Below are 27,232 nucleotides of genomic sequence, written 5' to 3'. Positions count from 1 at the left end.
TAAAGTCTTTTGTTTTTTGTGTTTTGCTGCATTTTAATGAACCTAACTCTCTTATCGGTTTTAGTTTTTTCCAAAAATAGATATGAAGTTCTTTCTTTTAAAAATCAAAAAAAATTGAAAGAAAATCGATTCAGCTTGAGACTTATATTCATAAAAACATTGTTTAAACAAGTTTTATAGTTTATTTTGCAATAATTTTATCTCTATACTGGGGAATAATTATAATTTCTATTATAGTCTGAAAATGAATTGAAAGAATTTGTAATTTCCTTCTTTCTGATTGTTGTACGTATCTATTAAGCAAATTGTATTAAACGTACATGGTACCATTTTCTTTCAATCAAATTTTTAGTGAACATTTTTGATCTTTTATTTGAGTGGTCTATGATAAAAGGAGTTTGAAATTTACTTTTTATTGAGAAAAAAAACAATGATCATATTTTACAGCAAAGGTAGCTTTTGATTTTTGGTTCTATTATCTGGTTTTCTTATCTCCTGCACTACAAAATCACGAAGAATTTCACTGTGTTTGCCCAATATTTAAATCATGAGTCGTATCTATTTCGACATTCATTTCATCAAAACTCCTAATTTGAAAATACATATATAATTGGTTCCATTTATATAATTTACATTTTCTACACGATAATACTGTGCTGATTTTTTTAAGACTATTTAATAAATGCCTACCTTAGGACATGGTGGCACATTGATTGCACTATGATAGTAATGCCAGAACATAGCAAACATAATATGTCATCAGGACTACTTTGCTAGGACTGTTTATCTTTCTGTTAAATAGTTGTGTGTGTCTTCCTACCTATCAAAGAATTCTTCATATCCTTTCACATTTTTTGACAATCATTTATTAAAAACCTTTAAAAATGTTCTCAGTCTGGAAGATGAGATCTTACTTGTCATATATAAATAACGCATCTTCAAAAAGTGTTCCTTCGTTATTCTCTCTACTTGTCTTCTAATTTATATACTTCAGGATCTCCTAAAATTTCTTCAGTGATTATTAAAGTCTCTTCCATGAAATAAGGAAAATAGCCTTAATCAAAAATAGTTTGAGAACCAGACTTTCTCATTCATTTTATCTATATGTGAGTTTCAACTGTTGAATGTATGGCAGAATAAATTAATCCATACTTTGACCTGTTGCTTGATTTACTGGCTTCAATTGGTGACATGTCTTTTGATCTGTGATATTATCTACTGTATTTATCAATGGTTGTGTAATACATATACCCATTCATGAATCTACTTTCTGTAAAATACTTCCACATTCTAGTCTCTAATTACAATTTAATTTAAAGTCCAATTAAATCTTTCCATGATAGATGTTTTATTGCCTGAGTGGTTAAGCATTCTAGATTTTCTTTCTTAAATAATTCATTGTCCTTTACAAAATTTCCTTCTTTCATCGAACTGTATTTTTTCTAGTTTTTTTTTTGTCAAGTATTTCTATACAAACACCATGTACATCCATTTTTGTCTTTTTTGGTGTGGGTGTGTGGACATTTTCATAGCTCAAGTATATTTTTAGAAGACTTTTATCATTGTTATAATACATTTGTATTTATGGTTTAATTTTTTGATATGTTTGTTTAACAAGTGTTGTAGACTGTTTTAACACTCATAAGTACAGAATATTTTAAAAGTCTTCACACTTTATTTTTCTAATCCAGTTTTATTTGCACATAACTGAACAATATTTATGACTTAAAGTGCCATAATATAAGTATCTTGAATACTATTTCCTGGTTAGTGTATGTCATTTAAATAGTAATAATTATATTAATTAATAATTAATTAATAATTATGATCAGCATAATTTCTTTGCAGCCTAAAATTTCTTATCAATTACAGAGTTGTATATGGTTTTTACCCAATAGCTTCATCGAGCAGTTTACATTGAAATGCAGGACACTAGTTCAGTTGTTTAATGTTTTTTATATAAAAAATAATAGCAGTGATATCATGTAAGATAAAACGAACTTTAAAGCTAATTAATTTACCAATACAAACTGTCATGCTGCACCATTTTGTGCCAAAAACATAAACTATCAAGCCAGAGCATTAGTACGAGGCTTTTAATGGCTAGGCGATAAAACATATGGCTTTTATCAACTTACCCTTCTGTGTGAGTTTTACACCTGTCACCTGAAATTGGAGTTAATTCCAAGGTGATATATGTATAGGTGAACTTGATTTTATCAAACTATACTAAATACATGTAGAGGACCTTGATTTATTAGAATATAGAATATATCAAATACATTTAATTTTACCTGGCTAGGGATTAATTAAATTGCACAAATTTAAGGTAATATTTAAATTGTATAAATTTATAGAGATTGTTAATCTATTACCTAGTTGTGACTAACTGGCCTGGTCTTAGTTTAAAATCTACATTGTTTTATAATTCAACCTGTCTAGGTGATAAAGCACATGGCTTTTATATCAATCAGTCTGTGTGAGAACTGTATTGGATTATTTTATTAATTATATAAAATTATTGTGATAGTATGTACAGTAAAACCCATTTATCTAAACATCTGCAGGCCTTAGGCAATGTTGTTGAAATAGGCCGCTGTTGAGATAAGTTGGGGGTGGGGGGTGAGCTAAACGAAAAAATTATAATTTAGCAAACAAGCGAAATTTCTTAGAAGTAACTTGTCATCAGTGTGTAGGATTTACACTTTCAGAAAATAAACAATGGAAATTTTTCTTAAATGAAGACTAAAGACAAAACCAGTCTGAAATACACTTGTATATTGACAACTTAAACTTGTGTTGCCTTTGTGGTATATAATCCATAATGAATGAAGTACATAAAGTACATGCACGAAAAAACTACAAATTTTGATATAGGTATATAAAAATTCCTGCATCAGTCCTATTATATTAAAAAATATATACAGTGTATAAACACATGTAAAAAACATGGTGGTCTTGTTTAATGTATTTTATAATCCAGTGTCAATCAAGAATATGCATTGTTGCCAGCAGTAGGTGGCTGTTCAGTTGTTACAGTATTTACATGCTACACTGGCCTATATTTTGTGCTGCATAAGATAACAAATAAAAACTTCTTAATGAGGCTCCCAAGGGAAAGAGGCTATTCATGGGAAAATTTAAACCTGTTACCAAGTTTTGAATTAGTTAAGCATAGCAAAAAAACCTGTACTTTTGTTAAAACACCCACAAATTCCAGAATAGGCAAACAGAGTAAAGTATATAGTTATGATTATCCATAGCATAATCATTACATCAAATTAAAATGAAATATAATTAAAATTTAAATTAATTAAAAAGCTTTTATCAAACAAGTGGGGATAGGGGATAATGATAGTTCTGAATTTTATGAAAGCTTCTTTTGTGTTAGCCATGACAAGTGGTCTCTGTCTAAGACGCAACTGTTCCAAACAACCATGTGCCATATCTGAAATTGTCAATGAACTTGACTGTGAAAAAATCTGATCAAACCATTGCACACTGAAATAGCCTCTAAACACATCATCGTGAGCTGCCACCTTCAATTCCCTTAACGGCCAGATATTTAGTTTCAAAAGATTGTAAATTTAATTTGCATTTTATGCCACCCTTGGTAGCCTTTGAAAGCATAAAGTTACTTTTTTCCCCAGCAGAAAACGAAACTTGCATGACACAATAAATTTGTTCCAATCACTGATAACTTTGGAAAATACAAAAGTCAGTCAGGTTTTATTGCTTTTATACAAGTTTAGTGCTGACTTCTTTTGATGACGTATGCATTGTTTTGATAATGGAATTGGTTCAAGTTGGGACCATGGACTTCTGGTTTAGATTTAATCATAGTGACCAGATTTCTGTCAAAAAAGGCAACATTCAACAAGTGAAAAATATATACAACTTTGAAAATTTGTTTATAATAATCTCAAAACATTAATTTATCTACATATAAAATTTCTATCTATAAAATTCATTTGCCTAATTGTACCAACAAGGATTTTGTAAAATAAACACCAAGCGCAAAAAAGGTTAAAAATTTGAAAAATTGCTGCAATGTCCTGAAAATCAAATAAAGTAGTTTAAATATGCAAACAAATAAAACAGAAAAATTTGATTTGTCTACATTTAGTGTATTTTTTGTTGCATAATCTTGCTGAGAAGCTTTATGGGATGTATGGATAGGACCAGATCACCAAGAAGCTTTATGGGATGTATGGACAGGTTAGATCACCTAGAAGCTTTATGGGATGTATAGACAGGATTAGATCACCTAGAAGCTTTATGGGATGCATGGACAGGACCAGATCACCTAGACGCTTACCAATTATTATGTACTTTTGAGAGTAACATATGTAAGGTGAAGTTGTTTCCATTTAAAACATGCATAATGGAGAGAATGTTGTCATACCTCTATGCTACATTAATGTAATGTGGATATTTCTTTGGATATTGTACATGATCTAAGCGCACTGCTAACTAAATGACTGTGACCTTGTGCTAAAATATCAGCCTGAATTAGTCTAAAGTACACTATCCATAGCAGCTATTAAAATAGGGAAAATAAATTTTGCCAGACTAGACAATATCAGCTTCTGAAAGTGCAATGAATGAATTACCAAATATATAAAATGTAAAAAAGTTATTGGCTCTTTTTTAATACAATTTACCTCTGAAGTTCAGGAAGTGAAAATGACCAAGTGGAGTTAGCACTTTTTTGAAAGGTACATATCTGGAGTAAGGCCAAGCTGTATACTCTATAACCCATATTACACCCATCAATCATACACCAAAATAAAGGGAATTAAAGGGTTCTTTAAATTATACCTAAGATATACAAGATCTTTTTTTAAATAACCAGTATAACCTGTGAGGAAAGCCAGAGAAATTCTTTTTCTTTAAAATTCTAACCCTATGCAAAATGTGAAACTGTAGAGCACCACCTTAAAACAAATATAAAAATGTTTGCAATTATTTTTGTTATTTTCATTATCATTTTGCTCTTGCATACATAATTTCAATATTTGCCATGAGGCATGTTTGGGTGAGTAGTGACCTTAATTATGTGGAAATTAGAACTCTTAGAATACAGGAATAGAGTCAACTTAAATTTAAAACTGCTGCACTAAGTAAAAGAAATATATATTGAAAATATTTCTTTACATTTATTTGCAATGAAATGAAAAATAAATGACGAGAAAGCAAATTCTCTTCTTCCATATTAAACAATAGTCAAATATTTTACACTTTGACCTTTGACCTTTACGAACCTGATCTGTTCCATCCCTTTTCAAGTGCTTTTGAATCACTTGGCCACCCTGGGCAGTATTAAACCAAGCCTGTTTAAATGTTCTTCTATTAGTAGAATCAAGGCCATATTTGATGGAGAATCAATATGTTTTAATTACATTTTCCAATACCTTCAAGGGTGGATCCTTACTGTAAAATTTGGTCAAAGCCTGTTGAGCAGTTTTTCAGAATAAGTTGTTAAAATGTTTTCATACTTTATTTTATAGCAGTTACCATATCTGATTTTTGACAACCATCACTTGCACAAATTTGAAAGACCTTAATGCCATGTTGCTGTCAATTCTGCTGAGTGGTTTTTGAGAAGAAAAATTTCCATCAAATTTGGTAAAACTCTGTTTAGCACTTTTTCAGAAGTAAGTTAGATGTTTTTCTATTTTTAGTAATGTCAGCCATATTTGAATGCTGATTTTTAAAAAATCTGAATGACTACATATCATGATGCTTTCTATCAAATTTAATTGGATTCTGTAAAGTAGTTTTGGAGTTTTTGCTTTTTAACTTCCAGTACTGACAGACATATTTGAAGGCAGATTTGCATCATCTGTATAAATTTCAAGCTCTTTAGCAAGAATACCTGCAATAAAAATTTTGTCAAATTATGTCATGTGTTTTTTTGTTTTTTGTTTTTTTAAAAGTTGCTTAATGGTTTTTCTATCCTTGGTAACCATTGCCATAGTTCACAGTTGATTGGTATCATTTGGCATTAATTTGAAAATGCTTTGTATGCTTTTTGGTCATATACTGTTGAGTGGTTTGTGAGATGACCTTGAAACAAGTTTTTGTATTTTTCATAATGGTGGCCATATTTGATCGAGACATGTTTTGTAAAATGTTAAAATCACTGCATGCCAGGATTACTTGTGTCAAATTTGGATACGGTAAATTCTGTTGAACATTGTTTGAGAAGTCATTTAAAGGTTTATATATTTTCAGCGTGTGAAGCCAATTTTGATATAAACATTACACCAATATGGGAATTCAGGACAAAAATATTGGAACTCTACTGGAATGATGACATAGTTTCAAGTTGTTCATTATAAGTTATCAAACTGGAAATGCATAAAACCAGAATTTTACAATATACTGATGGTACTATGTTCAACGTAGCAACAATTAAACCTCTGTCCATATTGGTTTGAGTCTGGGTATGCTGGAAAGCTTGCCAGTAGCTTCCCTCTGGTTGGTGGTTCTTCACATTTTATTCCTCCACCAAATATACCAGCTGCCATGTATCACCTATCATGTGTTGAAAAATGGTGTTAAACCCACAACTATCTAGTTCACATCTAGAAATGGCTTAGGTAAGTTGAGTTTCACAGTTCCTGGGAGAAATGCATATCTTTTCGATCTGGTCGCCTGCTGGTATCTGGCCCTCTTAGCCAGAAGAGAGATAAACAAGAGGACAAAGTGGGCCTAATATCACTCATGGATACATAAGTTAACAGTTGACCAGTTCACATAGCTTATGTGAAATTGTAAGAACACATTCTATGTAAACTATCCCCCAAGCTTTGTCATGCTGATTTGACCTATTTTACTACATCGTGATAAACAATTCTGAATACAAATTAACGCTTATAATCAGTTACTTAGATCTTGATGATACCAAATATAACAAATCAAAATTATGGTCTCAAGTGCAGCAACAAGGCCAGCCAAACGAATTTAAGATCACCTCAGTAATATGCCTGAATCCTGCTTACTTTCAAAATTGCCCAAAATCCTGGGGCATATAAACCCATATTACAATTTTGATAAAATCTGCCCAGAATTTTGGCTTCCAGAGTGGTTATAAGCTCAGTGAATCAATTGCATAATCAGCTTAATAATATGCATGGTTCTTGCTCATTACTGATATAATCCAAGATCTTAACGATATAAGCTCATGTTCCAAGTTTGATGAAATCTGGATCACTGGCTTTCACAGTGGTATTAAGTTCAGCCAATCAGATCCAAGATCACATCATTAGTATGCATGGATCTTGCTCATGAATCAAACCCATCTTGACGATACAAGCCCATACTTCAAGTCTGAACAAATTAGGATCAGAAATATGGTCTCCAGAGTGGCAATTAGCTCAGCCAATCAAATAAAAGATGAAATCATTAATAAGTGTGCATCATGCTCATTATCAAACTTGTACAAGATCTTGATGAAATAAGCATGTTCCGAGTCTGATCAAAACCAGATCAGCAATATAGCCTCTAGAGTGCTAATGAGCTCAATCAGATGCAAGATCTAATGATTAATACCCATGGATCTTGCTCATTACAGCATTAATCTGAGATCTTCATAATGTAAACATATATTCCAAGTTTGACCAAAACAAACTAAGAAATCTGGTCTCTACAATGGCAACACTGTCAGCCAATCAGATGCAAAATCACTTCATGGATCTCCTTTATTATATAATTTTTTTAAAGATCTTGATGATATAAGCTCATATTTTACGTTTCCTCAAAATCAAATCAGAAATAAAGCCTCCATAGTGTTAATGAGCTCAACCAGTCAGATCAAGATCATTCTATGAGTATGGATGTATCTCACTCACTACTGAACTCACCTTAAAAATATGTTCCAAGTTTCATCAAAATTGGATCAGAAATATGATAACAAGTAAAACATTCCAAAGTTTGCATTCCAACTTCAATTTATATGTCAGCTAAAAGAAAAAAACATATTTGGAGTTCTGAAACTGTACGTACCAGGGGTTTACCCTACCAGGTGAAATGGCCGACTGAGTACATAAAAAAATGTGAACTTCACCTTCCTGTTAGGCAGGCGAAAAGGACTTTGCCCTTGATATTTTACAGGAACATTGAATGACTACTATATTTAAGACACTCCCTTGCCTTAGCTGGGTTAGTTCCAGTGTTATATTATAGCTCAAAGCAATAATGTATGTATCAAGCCATCAACTATTTGGTACTGATATCAATAGCACCAACATACTCTTGCACATTTCTGCAAGTTATCCTTGATGATAAAAACATATAAACTTGTGTTTTTAAACTTAAACTTATGTAAATAGCAATTTCTTTAAGAATAAAATTGGTAGCATTACTATTTTAACTGCCGTGTGCACGTTATTTCTTCATAAAAATCAGATTGGAACTGTAACTGAACCTGTCATGGGAAAATAATGGCAGACATCGCTGTCTTGGAAGTACTGCATTATTAGATTGTCTCTTTTCGTAAACCAGTGGGCATATATATTCAGGAAAATATACAATTCATAGAAGGCAGAGTCTAAATATTACTTTATTAAAAATTAGCTTTAAAATGCAATTATGTAGGTCAGAAATATATGGCACAATGCTTTGTTTTCCAATTTGAAAGATGCTGTACAGTCAAGGTGGTATTCTAAGTTCTCTCATTTTGGTGAAAATACGAAGAAAAGAAAAGAAAAGCAAACACTATTTAACCAATGCCTAACATTACACCAAGTAAGTAGTCAGATAATATAACCTTAAATTTGCAAATCCTACCAATCAACTGTTGTAACAAAGCTATAAAGTGAGTGGTTACAATAAGAAAACCCCTATTTCTAAAAATATATGTAGGTTGGCTGTGTTGATTTGGTTGAAAAAAGTTTAGTTTATTCACATTCTGACTTTAATTCTTCAGTGTGTTGTCTATGAAAAGTTATGGTAAAGTTTTATCAGCAACAAAGAAATTAGAGCGAGTCTCAAAGATGTGTGCATTTGCTCTCATGTACATGATACAGGGGTTGTTTCAAACAAGTTTTGAAATCTTTTCAACTGCCATTTTATAGTAAACTTACAATAAGTAAAAAAAAAAATCTTGATTAAATGTAGTTGATTAAGCATTTATACAAACTTGCAATAACAATACTGTAATCTGGTTACTCAGTTACATATCATTTCAATGTATAGCTTCAGTTGTTCTCTTTTAAAGTCATATTGCCGAAATTCACTGCAAATGAATATGATAGTTTTTAAGCATATACCAAATGTGCTCATAAAACAGATAGAACTCAGAACTCAGAAAATTTCTACTTGAAAATAAAGTATTGCTTAAAACCAATGCTTTGTTCCCAATTCTCCCTCAAAAATCAGCTTTCACCTCTCCCTCAGAATCAAATCTATCTTGCCCCTGATATACTGTTAAAATTTATTACTGATTTTAAAACTATGAAATTAGAGGGCCCATTTATTGAGTTTACTGACAATAAATGATAATGAAATGAGGTGTAATGAAAAGTTTCATTTAATGTTCCTTGCAAGGTCCCTTCCTGTGGTTTGTGTAATATTATGCAATATTTTTTCCAACTTTTATATTGGGGTGCCTTTGGTTTTTATAATATCCGTATGTTACAGTATAAGAAAATGTGACTTGGCAGTTTTTAAGTAAAATTCACACTTAAGACTTCTTCGCTAAGAAAGCAAAATGTTGGTAGGGAGGCAAAACTTTGGTCCCAATATCTGTTCACTGCTATAGTTCTTACAACAGTATGCTTTGCTTTGGAGGAAATGCAAAGATTATGTTAAAGAACATACAATTATTTTTTAAAAAAACGATTGTTGCCTATTTATTATATGTGATACTATGTAATATATATATGTAACTGTTACAAAATATTTTCCTGCTAAAACAACGTAAACATAATCTGATAAAATGTAATATCCGAATTTTTCGGTAATAATCATTTTTCCATAGTTTTTGTTAGTATGCCATAAGTTTGTATTTTAAGGGTGATTTTCTTAAGACTTACAACAAAATCGTAAGAGTTGGCAGGTCTGAAAATCTACTAGTCATCTGTGGAAAAAAAATGCCCCTGTTGACATATAATATGCAACATTTAACAGCAAACACAATTTATTCACATAATATATGACAAACTTTTTCATCACATATATATACACCATTTGTACATCAGCAAAATTCAAAAATAAAAATGACAAAATGATCAAATATTCACCTCGTAATTATAAAGATGATCTGTTCAAATGACAGTAAAGCTTCCCTGGAGCCAAAGGGTTATACTCTGATATGGAGCTTAAGGGTTATACTGGGATGTGGAGCCCAAGGGTTATACTGGGTTATAGGGATAAGGGTTATACTGGGATATGACGCCTATGGGTTATATTGAAATATGGAGCCTATGGGTTACACTGGGATATGGAACTTATGAGTTACACTGGGATATGGAACCTATGGGTTACACTGAGATATGGAGCTGAAGGGTTATGCTGGAATATGGAACTAAAAGGTCATACTGGAATATGGAGCTAAAGGGTCATACTGGAATATGGAGCCTTAGGGTTATACTGGGACATACAGCCTAAGGGTTATACTGGAATATGGAGCCTATGAGTTATACTGGGGAAGTGCTACTGTATTTTAAGCTACTTTTGGTACTTTTATGTTGTATCCCTCTGAATACATGCACAAATCAAGATCATAACAGCACAAGCTGGAGTGTGTAAAATAAGGACTCATAATAAAAATAAAAAGTATAGGTTAACCTGGAAAGCAACAAACACCTTAAGATACAAAAAAGATGGGGCTGGTATCAGATGTTTAGTGACCACCATTTTTCATACTTAACCAGCATCTACAATACCTATGACAAACTTCAATAGAGCATATGTATTGTATAAACTCTCTTATAAGTCAAGGATGACTGCAAACTGCACAGACCCTGATAGGCTGTCAATTAATGCAACAGGTCTGTGCAGTCTGTAAGAAGTAATCAGCAGAACATATGACACTGACCCATATCTGCTGGCATGTTATGTGATGGCAGATCTGGGTCTGTGTGGTTTGCAGTTGGACTTGACCTTTACATGAGTATGTACAATATTTCACTGACAATATTTTGCAACAGTCTTGTCTGTTTGTTCTCTAAACTCTGCCCATATATTCTGAAGTTCATCCAATTTTCTTTTTTCCACAACAGCTTCTGATACTTTATGAAATGATTCTCTCATTTCTTTAAATTTAGATGCTTCCTTAGGAACATCAATTTTTCTATTGGACTTGACATCTGATTCAGAATCAGTCTCCATGCAAACAGGATTAATCTGTTCTTCAGGCTGCTTGAGAATTGTTCTAACCTTCGATGACAGAAAGTAGACCTCTCTGGTCAGAGGAGGGAAACAAAGTCTTATATCCTGTGAGACACTGCTACTGTTTGCTGGCAAAATCAGGCAACAATCTGGGAGACAGGAGTACAGATGGTGAACCAGTAAGTACAATTCTGAATCACTGCTGAAATAGTAATGCAAAAATATGTAAGGAAGCATGGAAACAAAAAAAAGTTTCAAATGATATACTTACAGATATTGTGGATAACAACATTATTAAATGAGTAAAGATACAAGATTTTGTACAGGGAACTTGTATAATTATCAGTGAAAATTTAGGAAAATACACAATTAATATTCAGTGTACCCTATACAGTACACCAAGTTGTTCAACCATTCTGAGAGCACATGAGTGTACCTCAGTGACATTCCAGGATTATATTTTGGCCCTGGCTGTAGTACTGTCATCAAGTGTAAATTACACCTCTAATGGCACAAGTGGGATTTACCTCACCATTTTGCAATTATCTTATTAACAGATTACATGTATATCACCTTAAGATGTCAGAGCTGGTGGCAACTTCATAAGACAATCTTAAATTATGGAAAGTGTAGAGACTGGAACTCACTCTGCTGTTAAAACCTGGATTATTATTAAAGATGCCATTGGGTTTCCAGGTACTCGCCCATTGATAATAACGTGGGTTATAAACTGAGTCATAGTGTACCAGTTTACCATATACAAGTTTTCTGCCACTGCTTGTAATGGCAGCACTCACTTTTTTCAAGTTGACAATCCTTTTCATTGAGCTGCAAATACATGTACTTTTACAGTTCCAAGCAGAGGTCTGCCTCTTCCTGTAAATAACTGACCTACCCAAATGACAATTCTGTGATTGAGCTGCGAGAGTGGCTCAGTGACAAGTAACAGAGGGTGGTTATTTGATCTTGCTGAACAAATGACATGTGTTCAGTTGCAACTTTGAATAGATTTCACAAATTGCATGATCAAAGTGTTACAAAGTTCAATCTCAGTCTCTGTATAAGCATACACATATGATAGTGAGGCCAAGGAAAGGAGTCAGGCGATATTTATGATGATTCAAAAATCAGGACAGTTTACTAGACGATGATGGATGGATTTCAGAACTTTATCAGACAATGAGGATGAATTCTTGGACTTTGCACCAGATGACATTAGGTAATGATATTTATAGGATACTGTGAATTTTATAAAATTATGGACTTAAACTTCAGGTTTGTACACATTTAATACAATGTCCCTTTGATCGGATACCCAGGTAACTGATTATTAGGATCGACGGGCACCAAGTAAAACTTTCTAAAATTCTGACAGCTTTAATTATTATACAGTGTAGTGGGGTGTAAATAAGATGAATTTACTTACTGTATATAGAACATGCTTCACATAAATGCTTTTTATCTAGATTTTACATTGTATTTGAACTGCCTATATTTTTTCTATGTGTTAAAAGGTAAACTATTCTTCAAAATTAAAAGCATAGCAATTCTCAAAGGGATCAATCAAAAGGTGGAGATGGTACATCATGCATCACTGTGATTGGATGATAACCTTTGGAATAAAAGTTAATCTCATGTGACAACTGTAATCTGCGTCCATTCCAATTAGATAAATTATTGTGCATACGATTAGGTAATGATACAATCGGAAAATTTCTTCTTAAACCTTTTAAAATTTGATGATTGGGATGTTGTACAGGAGATTGGGTGAATCAGCAGATAAGAACTGTACTTTGTTCCCCTAGAGAAATGGCAATACTCAAGATTCCGTTTCCAGAAATGACTTGCAACAAATGTTTACTGAGTAGTTATTTTACAAGTGCCATCTCTGTGTTAATAGATGAAACTATAAGAAATTCTTAAGTTTTAAACATTAAAAAAAACTATTTATTTTAATTTTAAAATGCATAATATAATAAGTCAATCAATAGTCACGTCCACAAGCCTATCTCTGAGAACCTAAATAAGTGCCGACCATGTTTTGATACCTGACCTGTGGAAGTATTTACTGTATTTTTGCACTAAATTTAAAGCTATCATTAATACTATTATCATGTTAACTGCCTCTTCGTATCAAATAAAGGATGTGGAATAAAAGAAATGTTAAAAGGCATGCAAATCCTACATGCATAAGATCTAGCGGCCCCATTCATATGTTGGGTGAACTCATTTCAGTTTTATTGTGTACTTAATATAAATAGAATACCTTAAGTTAAGCTACTCAATCATAAATGTGATCAAACATAGCAATGCAACCAAGAGAAATTAATAATTTGTGAAATAAATAGTTGTTTCAAAGATACTGATCATTGTGGAGAAGCAAGTTTCAGAAAAATCCTGACTTGGTATGAAGGGTTATTTCAAGTATGAGAAGTTTCAATATTACTTGCAATGAAATCATGGTATCAGTATTTTACTAACTGAAAAGTACAAATTTTTTTTTTAACATAAACGAGTGTTACAAAAAATAAATGTTGCTGGCTTATGAAAAACTAATCTTGTTTTGTGGTGTATTAACAGTTAGTCTGCTTCCCTGCTTTGCTGACTCCCTCCGTCAAACTCTACTATAACATAATAAACTGGGGACCAGACTAATGTACAACAACAAAATTCAGTGATATAATACACAAATGTTTTCACATACATGTGAAGGTTGTTGAATATGTTAACGATCTTTTGAGTTTTTGGCATCTTGAAAATAAATGTAATTTACAAAGAACATTAGAAAAAGCAATTTATTGATAATTATTCTCAAAACGATTATTATTGTTTTCAGCCACTCCCACCCCTGCAGTTTTATCAGCAGAGGTTGCACAACTTATTTTTCAGAGGTCCCTTGGTTGTTGGTGTTGCTGTTGTAGGGTTTGATGCTATTTTTAAGCACACGATAGGCTATAAATGGCAGTCAGTATTAATGGTGGAGGAAGAACCCGGGAAATTCCCGGAAAGAACCACCGACCCATGAGAAGCTACTGGCAAGCTTTCTTACATACGAACATTAGCCGAATCTGAGACTCGAACCCACACAGACTAAGGTGAGATGGCAGTGATCCGTAACAGAGAGCACTTTAGACCACTCGGTCACTCGGGGCCCCCAGGTCCCTTGGTAACTTGCATCCTCACTTTTAGTGAGGTCTATGTGTTTGGATCCCAGTGTGTGTGAGTTATGGAGGGAGAGGTGTATTTTGCTCAATTTTGTTGTCAAAAATATCTCAGTACTCTGTAAATAACAATATTTTATGATTTTTTTTATTCATGCAAACTTCAGTAATGCTTATAGGTGGCAGCATTTTAAGAAATTATTAAGTAAAGTTTAATTATATAAGTTTTGTCAAGTGAAATTCCCATTTTAATTATATCCTTTACTTTGTGGATTCAGTACAATCATTGGGAATATGATTTGTTCTTTTGTATTCAAAAGTGAAAAGTGTCAATGTATCATTAAAAACTGTCAGTGTGCATTTCTCTAAGAACCTTATTATTAATTGCAGACTGTGTTTTCATCTTGGTCTGCAAGTGTTTTGTTGTATTGTTACAATTAATTAAAAGTAGACATGCTCAGAACTGTTGTCATGTTACTTAGGTCTTTTGCATCAAACCAACTAAAGGAGGTCGAATAAAAAAAGGTATACAAATGCTACTCACACCAAAGGTCATGATAGTGTCAAAGGTAGTGATGGGAATTGGTCAAAGTTTCTTAATCAAAAATACTGGTCTACAGTCAAAATGTTTCCAAAACAAATGTAGTCAAACTTTACTAATTTTGGGTCACTGAGAACAAAAATGATGCTTAAAATGGTTAATTGGCTCTAGTTTTAAAGATATGATACTGGGTCAGTATATGTGACCTGTGACTTGGGAATGGTGGAGGATAAGTGATTTATAAAGGGAAGGGATCTCAATTTGAGCCAGAAATTACTAAAATACATCTTTGATTGGATCTGTGAATAAATCTATGAGTGGGTTTGGACAGTACTTGCTTTTTAGGCAAAATGATGAATGATGGAATCTGAAGCTGGTATAGTGTCATGCATGACATGAATTGCATTATGTTATTCCTAGAAGTCATGGATGATGCAATCATAACATAGCTTACATCACTCGGCTGAACATATTGCCTTATATCAGCTCTAGAAATCAGTGTCAAGCTCTCTTATTTGTCAGTGCTTGAATTTGCAAACCGACACAGCTTAACAACTTAATCATGTTATCATGACAATGTGTTCCTAATTACAAATGTGTGCACCTACAGAATATGGTATGGTTTTGTATTTATAAGTGGAATAAATATTCAGATCAACTTTAGCGGATTGGAAGCCCTATTTAGCTTACCATTTACACAGCAGTTTTACTAACCTTTGTGTTTTCCCTGCAACTAAAACGAAGTAGTCTCCCTTTAAACACAATCGATAATGGAGTTTCACAATCGATTATCTTACTGGCTTGCTCAACCAAATGATGATCTATTATAATTCACAATTAAAACAACACAAGCATAAGGTCCATGATGATGTGACTTTTCATTTAGGGGGAATAGCAATAAATTTTTATTTACGATAGCTGCCATGGTGGCCATATTGGATGTCAGACTGGACATCACAAGACATTTTGTAAAAAAGAACAACAAACCATCTTGATATGACCATCTTTTCAGGGTTAAGTTAAAATAAGATTTTTAAAATGGCCACTGGGGTGGCCATATTGGGTGTTCAAGTGGCACCATTTTCATTTAAGGCCAACAAGACTTCATAAATGTCTGGTGAAAAACCATGTCTATCTGACCATCACTTCAAAAGGAGTAGCTATAACAAGGATTTTAAGATTGTCACTGTGGTGGCCATACTAGATGTCCAAACAACAAGGACTTTAAGATTGTCACTGTGTTGGCCATACTAGATGTCCAAACAAGGATTTTAAGATTGTCACTGTGGTGGCTATACTAGATGTCCAAACAACAAGGATTTTAAGATTGTCACTGTGTTGGCCATACTGGATGTCCAAACAACAAGGATTTTAAGATTGTCACTGTGTTGGCCATACTAAATGTCCAAACAACAAGGATTTTAAGATTGTCACTGTGTTGGCCATACTAGATGTCCAAACAACAAGGATTTTAAGATTGTCACTGTGGTGGCCATACTGGATGTCCAAACAACAAGGATTTTAAGATTGTCACTGGTGGCCATACTGGATGTCCAAACAACACCATTTTCATTTACAACCAACTAGATCTTGGAAAGTTTCATGGCAACCCTCAAAGCAGTGTAGGAGTTGAAATAACAAGCTCATGCTAGCAAACAACAGACAGTGGATTATCAACAACAGGGCATCCCATAAGAACAGGACATGATCAGTAGAGCTAAACAAAAGAAATGTATAAGTTTCAGTGGGGATGAAAGAATTAGTAGAAAGGCATAGCTGCCAACCCCCGAGTACAAAAGTACTGACTGCTTATGACAAAAATACCGATTTTCATGAACAAATACTGATTTTTAAAACTCTAATGCATATGTAGCTACTTACAACATCTACAACCATCAATAAAACCAGGCAACTTTACTGTCTGGAAAAAGTATGTAAAATAAATAGTCAGCATCACTAGTAACTGAAAGATGAAGATTCCTTTCTAAAAGAAATATAGTACAACAAACTTCTGATCAAATTGCATCAAGTTTCTCTCTGATATTCATAAACATTGTAAGTTCTGGCTGTGCTGTTGATGATGAAGCAGCAAGCTGATGTTTATTAGCTTTCTCATGCTGCTTTACATCATGGTTGCCTCCATGCCCAATAACGAAATCACAATTACACAATCTGCAAAATGCAAAGCTTTCTCAATTATTGGATGGTTTCATAAATTTAAACATGATGGCACAATTGTTCTTCCAGTTGTTTTCTCTTCATTGATTGAGGAAATTCTCAATCTTCTGCTTTTCTTTTTGACATGACAAAGATGAGATACCATGATAGCGGCACATGCTTTGTGCAGTCCAATAAGGTGGTTAACGAATGACATAAATGCCTCGATTTTGAATAAACCTATCATACTTTAGATCTGTATATCCCTATAAACATGCAATACATTTACTCTAAGAATGGAACTGGACACCGGTTCCAAACAGAAAATTGCATGGAAATTTTTAATACAACTTAAATATGTATAAAAACAGATTTTTAAAATGAAAAAGGTACACACATATCCAGGTCCAAAATAAAGGACAAATATTGGGAAAATGGGACACTTTGAGAGGTGCTGGAAGGTAAGCTCAAGGTTTTATAAATGATGACAGCAAAGTTACATTATAATTTGCTTTGCATAATTACAGAGAAGCAAACAAGTCAGTAAACTTACCACAATGTTTTTTAAATTTTAATTTCTTGAAATATATTTTTCTTCCAGAAACATTTACTTCAAGCACCAATCCTCACCAAAATGGGGGAATCCAACAGTGGATTTATCATTACAGTGAAGATGGATAAAATGAGTAAATCATGCAAATGGACAAAGTCTAAGAATCAAAAAGTTGTTTTATGGTGATCCCTTCACTAACTGTTATTATCTTTTTAAGTTAATGCTTACCAGTATGTTTCTAATTAGAATAATGGGGGGGGGGGTGTAAGGAGAGAATTAGAGTACTTGAGGATAATTTACACGTTACGAAAACTGTCAGGATAGTAGTCTTACAGAGCTTTTTATTTAAAGAATAATTTTGCTAAAAGAATCATATTAATAAATAAATGTTTTAATTGAAAAAAATAAAAAAAATTTATTCAAATTCAGGTCAGGGAGAGGAGATTTTTATGCTCACAGTTCTCTCCAATATGCCTTTGAAGAATAAAAATTCCTTAAAAAAATATTACCGTATACACTCACTTTTATGTCAAGTTAAACTGCAAACTGCACAGATCCAAATCTATAATGTGCTGACAGATCTGGATCTATGCAGTTTGTTAAGAGTAATCAGTATAATAAACACAGACCATGATCCAACAGTGCATGATGTGCTAGTAGATCAGGGTCTATGTTGTTTGCAATTGGACTTAACTTGTGCGCAACTATATAAGGTACCTCACTATGTAAGTATCCTGACATCAAATACCAATGAAATCTTTGTTTTGACAGGAATAAAATCAGGTCTGCTTATCTCAGAAAGCCAATGTAGGTAGGGCCATATAAGATGAAATAAAGCCAACACTGCTGACTAAGAATTTCAAAAGTCTGTGCACTACAAAAATAGTACATTTGCAGCGACATGTAAAAACTCAGCAACTAGTGGATTTCTATACATTAGCCACTGCTCCAGTGACCTAAATGGTTTGAGCATCCACCCTGGATGCAGGAGGTCACGGGTTTGAACCCTGGATGCAGGAGGTCATGGGTTTGAACCCCGGCTGAGTCATACCAAAGACTTATCAAAATGGTACTAACAGCTGCAGGAGGTCATGGGTTTGAACCCCGGCTGAGTCATACCAAAGACTTATCAAAATGGTACTAACAGCGGCCTCACTAAGTGCTCAGCATTGTGTTAGGGCTGGTCGGAAAGGTGTCAGGAATGTGACTGGGTGGAACATCATGCTACATGATTGTAGCATGATGCCCCAGTGCTCAATATCACTATAAACTGCCACACTGCAGAAACTATGTTAACAATCTAAATCACACACACACACAAATACCAGTTGGGATTACAATTATTTTTTAAATTTTACTTGTTCTTTCATAGAAGAATTTCAGAAAAGCAAAATTGTTTTCTTCTTTTACTTCTAAAACTGAAAAGCAGAATATTATTTTCTATTCCTATAAATCAGAATTCTTAATTCAAAGACTGCGGATTTAGAAACTGAGCCATAATTTGACCCCAAGACTTGAAGGCCAAAGAAAACATTTTGTTAGAGCCAGCATACTTTTATTTCAAGTACGATATTGCTTTGCCTTTAAACTGATCTGCACCAGAATAGATAATACGGATTCGAGAAAACAGAGGAAAAGAGTTCAAGAAAGACAGATCTTCATACCACATGTATATTTCTGCAAAAGTTGTCTCCCCTTGATTTCTGTTCTCACTCAGCTGAATTCTGACATTCTGAAGATCAGTTAAGGAGCTACATACGTAACAGCCAAACTTGTTGCTGAAACTGAAGCCACACTCTGAGGACAAAAGTTTGTCAAGGTCATAGAATATACCAGCTGGAAACTTGAAGAATACTTGTATCCTCTGCTGTGCAGCATCCAGAGCAATTCGGTCACGACTTAAATCTGAAAATGTTAAAATAAAATTTGTGTAATTAAAACTTCTTGTGGCTTTATAACCCTAAATATACATTTTCTTTATTAACCTTCATATAGTAATATGAAATATATATTTAAAATAAACATGTAAATCAGTTTTGGAATGAATTCAAACATGTAAAAAATTACAAAGTCCACTTAAAATAAATTGTGTATTTACCAAATAATTACTGCTTGCCCCACTATTGATTTATCTTGCTAGAGTACATAATATATGGAGAAAAAAAAAACGATATATCTCTGGCTTAGTTATTATCATCTACTAATTAAGTGAGATAGTACAATAAAATCCCACCAGATATTAAAAAGTCAAATCAGAAGAATGTTAACCAAACTTACGTGCTGAATGTAATTCATTTAGATTTAGTCCCCCATTTATCAAAATATATCCTCCCTCTATCAAAAATTTTAGGACATTACTCTAAACAAATCCAAGTGATAAATTCATATAGCTTTAGCATTATGGGCTCCAAACATAAAAATTAACACTATACTATCTCTGTTTAATCTTCACTTCTGCCACCATTTTTCAAAAAAAGGACATTTCTTATCGGCTGGTTTTTTATTTGACGTATTGTCATTTAAGGATGGAGCGTTTAGTTAACAGGCATACCTCCGAGCATTGATTTGGTTTTAATTACCATACAAAGATGTTTTTAAAATATATCAAGATGATGACATGTTTTCAGTGAAGTGTATGTTTCAGTTTGATGCCTCATTTCACATACAGACATGACTGTATACTACTTTTCTTTTACCATAAAGTCTGCCCAATAACAACAACTTCAGATCACCTTGGAGAAACAATTACTATGGGTTGGGTGGGTGGGTGGGGATGAATAAAATATTAATATTTTTTAAAATAAAATAATCAATTATCATTGGCCTTCCTTCTCAACATCACTTAAAACATTTGGTCTTCAGATAAAAATGGCAAGGGGTAATGTCTATTATAAATTATTAAAATTATACTGCAATATTGAAAATCTCATTAGCAGAAACCATTTGGATCATTTTATTTTGTAACGAGTCCTGATTTTCAATTTTCAGCAATAGTTTCCCTAACTTAGTATATTACTAGTTTATGTATATCAAGAACAAAATATGGCAAGTGTCACTTTTATAACATTATTTTAACAACGGAACTCTTCTGCATAGATGACTAAAATATTAAGTATTCTTCTCAGAGGAAGTTATTTTATCCCTTTTTTTAAATAGAAATGGATCATAATTTCTCTTTTTAAAATTGATAAGTCACTTTAAGAACATCAACTGTTTTGTGAGCTTCCCTAAAGACTACTTAGTTCTATGACACCTGCTTTTCATTCAATATTTCAACCATACACAAGAAAGGAACATTTTTCATTCAATATTTCAACCATACAAAAGCAAAGAAAACTTTTCATTCAATATTTTAATCATACACAAGCAAGGAAAACTTTTCATTCATTATTTCAACCATACACAAGCAAGGAAAACTTTTAATTCAATATTTCAACCATACACAAGCAAGGAAAACTTTTCGTTCAAGATTTCAACCATACACAAGCAAGGAAAACTTTTCACTCATTATTTCAACCTTACACATGCAAGGAAAACTTTTCATTCATTATTTCAACCATACACAAGAAAGGAAAACCTTTCATTCATTGTTTTAACCATACACATGCAAGGAAAACTTTCAAACTGATCTCTACATGAAAATACTATATGTACCACCCTGATGTTAGTAACTTTAATATGCTGTATCAGTCAACCAACTAAAAACACCTGGGAACACACTACATTAATGATCTATTCCATTCCAAATCTGAACATAAGGTGGGGGGTCTGAAATTCTTCCTGCCCAACTCAACATCTGAAATACAATGGGTCCCAAATCAAGCCTGAAACATAAATCAAAGCTTGCTTTGCTATTGACTGATTTACTTTTTTTTTAACATATAGCTTTAATACAATGGTCACATATGTACTTAACTAATAATAATACAGCAACTAGGGCAGAATTTGGCACATAGTTGGCAGCCTTTTTGAGACTGGTGCTAGTTCATGCTGCATTGTGCTTTAACGGAATACTGGATATTTCTCTTGTACCAGACAATTTTACTGACAAATATAATTTTTTTAAAATTTGACATTATCTTCCTTAAATTTGTTACTATGTTTCCTCTGAAGACATGGTATACTAGTACTTTTGTATGACACCGAATCACAAATATCTCTCACAAATGATCCTGAGAAGCCCCCAAATACAAAATGCTTGTTTCTAGCAAGTTCTTGTTCAACCATTCAGCCTGGTCTGGTGAAGCTAATTTGGTGAAGAAAACATAACCCTTTGATGTGCATGATTTTGATTAGATACAACATCATAACATGACCACTCCAGTGGCCTAGTGGTCAAAGCGTCCACCTCGGATGTGGGAGGTCATGGGTTCAAACCCCGGCAAAGTCATAAAAAAGACTAAACAAATATGGTATTAACAGCTGCCTTGCTAGGCACTCAGCATTAAGAGATTAGTGTTAGGACTGGTCAGCCTTGTGTCAGGATAATAGGACTGGGTGGGACATGATGCTACATCTAGTGAGGCAATTGTAAGTATCTTTTTTTAAAAAGTCTTTGGAATGAATCTGCTGGGGTTTGAACCTGCTACCTCCCGCATCAGAGGCAGACTCTCCAACCATAAGGCCACCGGAGCGGTAGACTTGATTTATAAGGGCGTGTATAAGCTAATTCTTTCATATGTTGTGGGCAAGATGATAATTCACATTTTAGTATGCCGAGAGTATGATTTGCCTTGGTGCATATTTTCTTGAATCTTATAGTCTGATTGCCGGTTACTGTGATTCCAAAGAATATGGCATACGTAATTGTTTTTCTTTTCTTGTCATTTTATTGCATTTTTTTGGTGGGGTAGAATTGTATCCCAATTTTGTCCCCCATTGCCAATGAGACCAGTTATAAACATGTAAAACAATTCAGCTGTACATGAAGAAAGAAAATTATTTTAAAAAAATAATAAGAAAAATATCACAACTGAACGTGAAAAATGAACACCAAAACTCCTGTCTTGTATAGATTAATCAAAACAACTACCTAAAAAAAGAACTGCCAGAAGAAACAGGATATTCAAGTTGATATCTCCACTAGCAAAACAATGCAAGTAGTAAGAAGGGATTCAATTCAACCCCTGTAGATGTCATCAAATTGTTTTAAAATGTTTATTTATTATTATAAGGTGTTGAAAACAAATGTGTTTCCTGTACCCATACCAATCCAATTTTAATGATCCCAACCCTACAACTTTCTATCAAGCTTGCAAAATAATGGTACAGACTCAATGTTTTTACCTCAGTACCAGTCACTTTAGGTTAGAAAGAAAGGTACAGACTCAATGATTTTACTTTAGTACCTGTCACTTTAGATCAGAAAAAAGGTACAGACTCAATGATTTTACTTTAGTACCAGTAACTTTAGATCAGAAAAAGGTACAGACTCAATGATTTTACTTTAGTACCTGTCACTTTAGATCAGAAAAAGGTACAGACTCAATGATTTTACTTTAGTACCTGTAACTTTAGATCAGAAAAAAGGTACAGTCTCAATGATTTTACTTTAGTACCAGTCACTTTAGATCAGAAAAAAAGGTACAAACTCAATGATTTTACTTTAGTACCAGTCACTTTAGATCAGAAAAAAGGTACAGACTCAATGATTTTACTTTAGTACCTGTCACTTTAGATCAGAAAAAGGTACAAACTCAATGATTTTACTTTAGTACCAGTCACTTTAGATCAGAAAAAAAGGTACAAACTCAATGATTTTACTTTAGTACCAGACACTTTAGATCAGAAAAAAAGGTACAGACTCAATGATTTTACTTTAGTACCAGACACTTTAGATCAGAAAAAAAGGTACAGACTCAATGATTTTACTTTAGTACCAGTCACTTTAGATCATAAAAAAAGGTACAAACTCAATGATTTTACTTTAGTACCTGTCACTTTAGATCAGAAAAAGGTACAGACTCAATGATTTTACTTTAGTACCTGTCACTTTAGATCAGAAAAAGGTACAGACTCAATGATTTTACTTTAGTACCTGTCACTTTAGATCAGAAAAAGGTACAGACTCAATGATTTTACTTTAGTACCTGTCACTTTAGATCAGAAAAACGTACAGACTCAATGATTTTACTTTAGTACCTGTCACTTTAGATCAGAAAAAGGTACAGACTCAATGATTTTACTTTAGTACCTGTCACTTTAGATCAGAAAAAGATACAAACTCAATGATTTTACTTTAGTACCAGTCACTTTAGATCAGAAAAAAAGGTACAAACTCAATGATTTTACTTTAGTACCAGTCACTTTAGATCAGAAAAAAAGGTACAGACTCAATGATTTTACTTTAGTACCAGTCACTTTAGATCAGAAAAAAAGGTACAAACTCAATGATTTTACTTTAGTACCAGTCACTTTAGATCAGAAAAAAAGGTACAGACTCAATGATTTTACTTTAGTACCAGTCACTTTAGATCAGAAAAAAAGGTACAAACTCAATGATTTTACTTTAGTACCAGTCACTTTAGATCAGAAAAAGGTACAGACTCAATGATTTTACTTTAGTACCTGTCACTTTAGATCAGAAAAAGGTACAGACTCAATGATTTTACTTTAGTACCAGTCACTTTAGATCAGAAAAAGGTACAGACTCAATGATTTTACTTTAGTACCTCTAACTTTAGGTTAGAAAGAAATGTACAGTCTCAGTGTTTTTAGTTTAGTACCAGTCATGTTAGGTTAGAAAGAATGGTACAGACTCAATGTTTTTACTTTAGTACCAGTCACTTTAGATCAGAAAAAAAGTACAGATGTCTAATCATATTTATTTGTCAACACCATAATTATCTAACTTTTGATTCTTTAATTTGCTATATGCTATCTGAATACAAACGATCTCTACATCGATAAAAAAAGAACGAATTTTAAAACAATGAAATAGAAATTGTTCAAGATGTCCATTAATTAATTCTAATTTGTAAAAAAATGTATGAAATAATTTTATTTATCTTATACAGACCCAATATTACTTATAAATTCAGTATTTATTTTAGTTTCAAATGTATCAGTTTTTTTCCGTCCCTAATAAAAATGAACCAAAGGTCAAAATTAATTTCTTTCATCTCTGACCACATACATTTATTTTTCTGTCATAGGATTGTCATTGATTTCATTGTATCTTATATTTTTGTTCCTTGTATTGTGAATTCCATTACAAACAAGAAATTATCTTATGAAGAAGATATCCAGTCTGTTTACAGCACTAATCTGAAAGTGCTCTTCATATTGGGAGGAAATTAGTAAACATCCACATCATAGGCTTCAGTCAGTCTTAGAATGGTGTCTGAACTGCAAGTTTAATATTTGGTCAGTGTATTAATGTCAACTTAAATATTTGGTAATTACCACTGTCAACTTTAATATTTGGTAATTACCACTGTCAACTTTAATATTCAGTCATTAACACTGTCAACTTTAAAATTCAGTCATTAACACTTAACTTTAATATCTGGTCATCATCACTGTTAACTTTAATATCTGGTCATTAACACTGTCAACTTTAATATTCAGTTATTAACATTGTCAACTTGAATATTTATACAATAGTTGGTAGAGTAAGAGAATGATTCTGGGTGAATAAAATGATTTAGTACTTGGTTGACTGAACCAGTAAACATTTAGAGACTTTTCAACCCCTAAGGGGAACACATTTTTTTTATACTAAACTGACCATCTTGCCTTCAAAGAATGTTATCTTCTTAATAATAACTAATAAACTCCATGACTCTGACACTTGATCTTTAACAACTCCATGCATAGAGATGTTACATTTATGGTATGATATATGGTAGTATGTATTAACATTATCTTGATTGTTTGTCCTTGGATGGAAATAACAAAAAAAGTATTAAAAAACATAAATGGGGTAAGCAAATTTTAAGGAAAGTTTGAATATAAAAGTACAAAAAGGTATTTTTAAAAACAGAAAAAGTTGAGATGCTGCCACGAGTTTCAAACTTGCGACCTGTTGTTTGGCAGTTGAGACATACAGAAAGACAAATGTGAATGTTTATATATATATATATATATATATACACAATATTTTAATGTATAGTTTACCTAGGGCATCATCAATAGAAGCCACTATCTTTTTTGATCTTATATCTACATTCCAACTCTTGTTCATGACATCACGTGAATTCAGTTCAACATTTCCACAAACTTTCGTGAACACTGTAGACTTTTCTTGTCTACATGAAGAACTGTGAAACTGATTCCAAAAATTATTATCCTGGCAATTTCTAGACTGCTTCTCTGTTCCAGTCCTGACAATTTCCTGACTCTGTTCAATGTTTCCTTGATAATAATGCCAGACAAGAGATAGCTGAACAACTGGCCCTGATGAAAAGTCAGGCAAATTACAAGTGCAGATAAATGTCTGAATAAGTTTTGAAGCATTATTGATGGACGATATACTTTCATTTTCACTCTCAATCCTATCAAGAATATCTTCAAACTCTGTTCTTGGTCGCTTCTTTGAAAGGTGGTATGGGCCAGAAGTGTGCAATACAGTGTGGATGTTTGTCGTTTTTGTGACATCTTCAAGCTTCAGAGACGAGGAGTATGATAATGAAGTCCTCTTCTCTCCTCTTGAAGGCAGTGGAACACACAATAAGGACAGCTTAGACAAGTCCCTGAAAAACAAACACAGTCTTAATTTTGAATTCCTAGCATGGGTAAATCAGGCATATCATATGCAACCTATGGTCACATTAGCATCATATGGTGTGGTTCACAAATCGCTATCTGGCTGACACCATGGAGGAAGCTGGACATGCCTGGAGTAAATGTTAAAGATACTTGCCTATTTTCATAGGCAAATGATTTTGAAAGTGGAAACAAATTATGTTCTTCAAAAACCTGAACAGAATAGTGCTAACACACTTGCTTTGCACCTCTAAAGACCCAGACTCAAACAACTGCCACACCATGTGCATAGGTAAGTGGTTACTCCCAAACCTTTCATTCTTAAAAAAACAACATGTATCCTGCTGAAAATGTGGTGACATTTGAGCTACTAAGATTACTTTGCAAATGCTGTAAAAATTTAAACAATAAACAAAAAATGAATTTGAGCTACTGCATTCCTATGGCTCACCATTGCAATTTTTAATGCTTTCATTACAAATATGCCCCACCCCAGGAGATTTAACCCTCAATCCATTACATATAATTAGGGGGTTTTATGAATGCATATTTCAAATGAGAAAAAAAGTTGAATAGTTTTTATCTTCAGTGAGACTTGGTGAGCAAAAGATATAAATTATTCGACAAGTTTCATACATTCCAATAGGAATAAGGAAAATGTACGATTCTATTTATCACATGATAAATAAATTCAGATTTTATATGAGAAAACTGCAGAATGAAAAATACATTTAGATTCCTTAGTCATTATGCTTTACAAGATATCATGAATGTCAT

At 33.0% G+C, this 27,232-nt stretch overlaps 1 protein-coding gene across 1 annotated transcript in view; it reads right to left on the bottom strand.

Annotated features, from left to right (window-relative positions):
• Positions 1-8,553: 8,553 nt before the first annotated feature.
• LOC149797897 (uncharacterized) overlaps positions 8,554-27,232 on the bottom strand; it is a 53,542-nt gene continuing 34,863 nt past the window's right edge. Inside the window, exons 6-8 of the mRNA XM_089962931.1 lie at positions 25,868-26,442; positions 19,414-19,654; positions 8,554-11,539 (exon numbers count right to left, since the gene is read on the bottom strand). Of these exons, the coding sequence (XP_089819057.1) occupies positions 11,134-11,539; positions 19,414-19,654; positions 25,868-26,442 (1,222 nt within the window). The 3' untranslated portion in view covers positions 8,554-11,133. The remainder of the gene's footprint in view (positions 11,540-19,413; positions 19,655-25,867; positions 26,443-27,232) is intronic.

This window comes from Sinohyriopsis cumingii, chromosome 6, assembly GCF_028554795.1.
Source record: "Sinohyriopsis cumingii isolate HCF-2022 chromosome 6, ASM2855479v2, whole genome shotgun sequence".
NCBI classification, from domain to species: domain Eukaryota; kingdom Metazoa; phylum Mollusca; class Bivalvia; order Unionida; family Unionidae; genus Sinohyriopsis; species Sinohyriopsis cumingii.
The sequence above is the reverse complement of the archived record's forward strand: the minus strand, read 5'-3'. Positions and strand labels throughout refer to the sequence as shown.